At 38.3% G+C, this 4,295-nt stretch overlaps 1 protein-coding gene across 1 annotated transcript; it reads left to right on the top strand.

Moving 5' to 3' along the window:
* Positions 1-282: 282 nt before the first annotated feature.
* On the top strand, positions 283-3,910 carry LOC122030529. Its single transcript, XM_042589743.1, has 5 exons — positions 283-422; positions 509-981; positions 1,317-1,724; positions 2,915-3,102; positions 3,445-3,910. The coding sequence occupies exons 2-5, from the start codon at positions 552-554 to the stop codon at positions 3,688-3,690; spliced, it is 1,272 nt and encodes a 423-aa protein (XP_042445677.1). The 5' UTR covers positions 283-422; positions 509-551; the 3' UTR covers positions 3,691-3,910.
* The last annotated feature ends 385 nt before the right edge of the window (positions 3,911-4,295 follow it).

Here is a 4,295-nt window from a genome sequence, read left to right as displayed (position 1 = left end):
GTGCAATCGTAATTATAAAGGGGTCAACTTTTAGTCTAATTTTTCGTGGACGAGAGAATCAGATCTCTTAAACAATTAATTTTTATCCTCATTTTTATGTGCAGTCTGCATTTGGCAATAACATTATTTCTTACTGAGCCACCGCCACCGCCACCTCCACTCCACTCCACTCTCCACTCTCTTTCTCCACCATCGGCAGCAGTACGTTTCCCACTTTTCCCTCTTCCGCCTCCTCCGGGGTTCCCTAGCGGTTCCTAGCACCTAGGCTCCTAATGAGGTCTCCCAGCGGTTCCTAGCACCGTAGGCTCCTCAAGGAGGTTCCCCGGCAGCGGATCTCCGACCTCCCACTCTGTTGCTTCTTCCCTTTCCTCCTCGAGCGGATCTTGTCGTTTATAGCTTTGCATCCCGAACATACGTGTCAGGTCAGTGTAAATTTGACGCATTGGTTTCGTACGGGAGGGAAAAAAGGTAGGATCGATATTCTTGGGTTTTTGGCTTTTGTCTTCAGAAGCGAGTTCGCTACCATCTCTTTCTCTTTCGCGTTCGTTTCAATGGAGTTCCTCAAGATAAGAAGCTTTCGAGGCATCGGTAAGTTTAAAGTGAAGAAAGACTCGAATCAGGATCGGGATCTGATGAATCTAGACCTGGAAAAGCCAAATGACGAGGTATTGGACACAATGCCGAAAGCAGATGCTTCTGATCATGTTGTGAAGGCGGTAGAGGATGAAGATGACGACGATTTCGTCACCAATGAGGTGAAGCGGCGTCTGAAGGAGCTGAGGAAGAACAGCTTCATGGTGCTCATACCTGAAGAAGGATATCCAGAAGAGGAAGAGGGGGGAGGGAGCAGCTCGAGCGGGTGGAGAGAGTCGGAAGAGGGTGGCGATGCTCCATGGTGCACGTTTAATGCAATTTATGCTAAGTACACGGAGCGGATGACGTTCTTTGACAAGCTGATGGTCAAGAGTCTCAAAGAAGCTGGTATGCTCTGCTGTTAGCCAAAATTATAATTTTTGATCCATTTCTTAGAAGATCAACTCATTTTATGATTTTTTTTTCCTCGCGCATTGCCTGATCTATTCTGTAATTACTTTCCTCAAATCTGCTCGGTTGTCAATGCAAAAAGCCTGACGCTTAGATATATTTTATTAGTAGTAATTTTGTATCAGCATATTTCTGTGTAGTCCTTTCATCGTTATAAGCTGATTTTTCTCTAGTGGAATATGCAATGGGATGCAGATAGGTCACTAAGATTTTTTCTTGATGAAACCTATATTATATGCTGTTTTAAGCTTATGGAACACACAACATGATAGGATCGTTGGGTGCTTCAAAACATTCACAAAGATCTTTGTCAAAGAAGTTGTATATGAACCTGCTTAACCTCCCTATCAAGGCGCAAAATGGACATTGTGATGGCAATGAAATTCTTAGAAGTCAGCAGGAAGATAGCCCTTGTGAGAATCTTGAAGCTGCTTATGTTTCACAAGTTTGTTTAAGTTGGGAGATTCTCCATAACCAATACATGCAACTGAAGGACATGACTTTGTCTCAGTATGAAAATGAAGTCTCTTACAGCTATGCTGCTCAAGCATTTCAACAATTTCAGGTTTTATTGCAGAGATTTATTGAGAATGAACCATTTGAGATGGGAACCAGGATTGAGGTTTTTGCCCATGCTCGGATCCCACTGCCTAAGTTGCTTCAGGTTCCAAATTGTTTAGGTAAATGAGAGACTCAATTTTTATGCCAATTAAATGTAGCTTTTCTTCATCTATTGTTCAATCAAGTATCAAATGGATCACTCCTTTGATAATAAACTTGCATCCAATTTAATTTGCTTAATAATATTTTTCCCATGTTAATAATTCATTGGAAAATTTTGAGCCTATAGTATTGCTCTCTTCGTTGGAAAGAAATAGCTTATGCTGGATAAAATATATATGGTTGTATTGAAGGTCTTCTTGTAGGACTTCATTCAGTATATATTGCTTTGGATATGTGAATTGAATTGTTATGTGTTGTAGGCATCTGGAAATTGAAAAATTGAAGGACCTATGTTCTCTTATAAGTCAATCTTGAAGTTGAGGATAAAAATGATAATAGTTACCATGAGGTTACTCTTGGATATGCTATTCCTTGATTCACAAGATAGTTTTTCATCTACTGTCATTAATCTTAGCAGATAAAGAAGTAATGAACAGAGACAAGAAAGAAATATATGAACAAATAATCCCTATGTGTAGTGTTTTTCTTTTTTTTTTAATAATTATTCTCCCGTCTAATTTAGAGCATCCAGTAATGTCTCTTAATGCAAATACTTCCTATTTTAAGATTAAGATGCATACTTCTTGCCCTATACATTATATATCACCTAAAATGATACTGGTTGTAAAGGAATAGCTGTCTAAAAGTTGATTTTTTTTAAAGAAAATTACTTCTAGCACAGAAGTCAGTCAGTAATAGAACCTCAGTTATGTTTTGCTAGTTACTGAACAAGTTCATACCATCAAGTATCTCTATTGCTGTTTTCTATAAAATTTATCATGTAATGTTCTCTTATATGGTTCATTCATATAGAAACAACATTCAAGTATGTGTAAATTCCAGATGGTTCCATGTTCCTACACATTGTATTTTTCAAGGATCAATTTTAACTTTAGGGAATAGCATTGTCATATCAGGAAAATTGGCCTGCAAATGTTATGTCTACTATCAAATAGCACTAGTTTAGTTCCCAAAATGTTGCTGATGAGGTGATATTGAAAATAATATGATAATTAGTGACATTCACGGAGTATAAAATTTAAACTCTATGGGAATATGAACCGTATTATCTACTGTGCTTGCGCTACAAATAATCTACCAGCCAAAATCAGGAGCTATTCTGTTTGAGTAGATTTCTTCTTTTCAGGTATGAATGAGAAAGGAGTAGAAGATTCAGATGAGCCAGTTCTTGCCACTGACCTCATTAAGATAATTGAGGAATCAATACTAACATTCCTCCTTTTTCTACGGATGGACAAGAAAAAGTCTGGCTTCCTATTTCAGGTGCAAAGCTCTAGGAATCCCCTTCAGCAGTTGCAAGCCTCCTTTGAAAAGGTTTGTCATCTGTATACCACATCATGTCATCAGCAGCTCAGGTCACTCCTAGCAAGGGTTTTACCGATCTTCTATTTGAAATTGTATGTCTATTTTTATGACAGATTGTGTCTGTGTAGGTAATTCCTCCACAAATTCTCTTTTTTTCCTTTCTACTGAACTACTTAAGCATGCAAGAAGACATGATTTTATCCAACTATTTCCTTTTCGACTCTTTTAGTCAGTAAACAGAATTTGTCACAGGATGGCCAATCTTTCCATGCGCCCATTTAACACATTGGATCCTCTGTTCTATTCACCTGTAAACTACATGAATGTAACAGGCTACGTGTTTAAATGCAGAAGGAGATTAAAGTGAAAGAAATACTCAGAAGGAAGAAAGGCTGGAAGAAGAAAACCTGGCCAGAAACTGAAGAGGAAGTGGAGTTGCTTTTTACTCTCGTCGATATCAAAGTAATCTCAAGAGTTCTGAGGATGAGAGGACTCACTAAGGAGCAGCTGCTATGGTGCGAAGAAAAGATGAGCAGACTTGACGACTCGGACAAGAAGTCTGGCAGAGTGTTATCCTCCACCCTCTTCCCTTGTTAAAGTTGCACAGTTCACTTCCTCCAGCTTTAGTATATCTGCTCTGCCTTTCCCTGTATGAAATAACAGAGACAGGAGCATCTCCAAGCTCGCTGTTTTCCGTATCTCCAGCCTCTCTGTTCTCTCAGTTGTCCTCGAATATGAATGCTGTTTGAGTTGAATTAGTTATTCTACCTATAAAATTGAGAAATCAATATAATGCGACTGTTGCTTTCAAAAACAACGAGTTGCTTTCTTCATGCGGCGTGGAGACTTCTCCACGTGGCGTAGTTGCTTTCTTTGGTATAGCTCAACCCAAAAGAAAACTTAACTAACCAACATATGATAGTAGTGTTGGATATACGTCTCAAACATAGTTTCAATAGAAAAAAAATATATACAATTCTTATAATTAAGTGGTGGAAGTTAAAAGATGAGAAACAAAATATATTTAAGGAGAAAGTAGAAGTATAAGCATTATGTGAAATATACGATGACTCTAATACAACATGGGATAAGATGATATCAAAGTTGAAAATAGTAGCTAAGAGTGTACTTGGTGAGTCAAAGGGACATGTACCACTAAGTAAAGAATCTTGGTGGTGGAATGAGAAAGTACAAGAGAAAGT

This window comes from Zingiber officinale, chromosome 10B (genome assembly GCF_018446385.1).
Source record: "Zingiber officinale cultivar Zhangliang chromosome 10B, Zo_v1.1, whole genome shotgun sequence".
NCBI classification, from domain to species: Eukaryota; Viridiplantae; Streptophyta; class Magnoliopsida; order Zingiberales; family Zingiberaceae; genus Zingiber; species Zingiber officinale.
The sequence above is the reverse complement of the archived record's forward strand: the minus strand, read 5'-3'. Positions and strand labels throughout refer to the sequence as shown.

Bases quoted from the DNA above. Each gene is read 5' to 3' on its own strand.
- LOC122030529 (XM_042589743.1), top strand. From the start codon at position 552: ATGGAGTTCCTCAAGATAAGAAGCTTTCGAGGCATCGGTAAGTTTAAA. The intron at 1,725-2,914 runs GTAAATGAGAGA...TCTTCTTTTCAG, and splicing joins TCAGGTTCCAAATTGTTTAG to GTATGAATGAGAAAGGAGTA. The intron at 3,103-3,444 runs GTTTGTCATCTG...GTTTAAATGCAG, and splicing joins TGCAAGCCTCCTTTGAAAAG to AAGGAGATTAAAGTGAAAGA.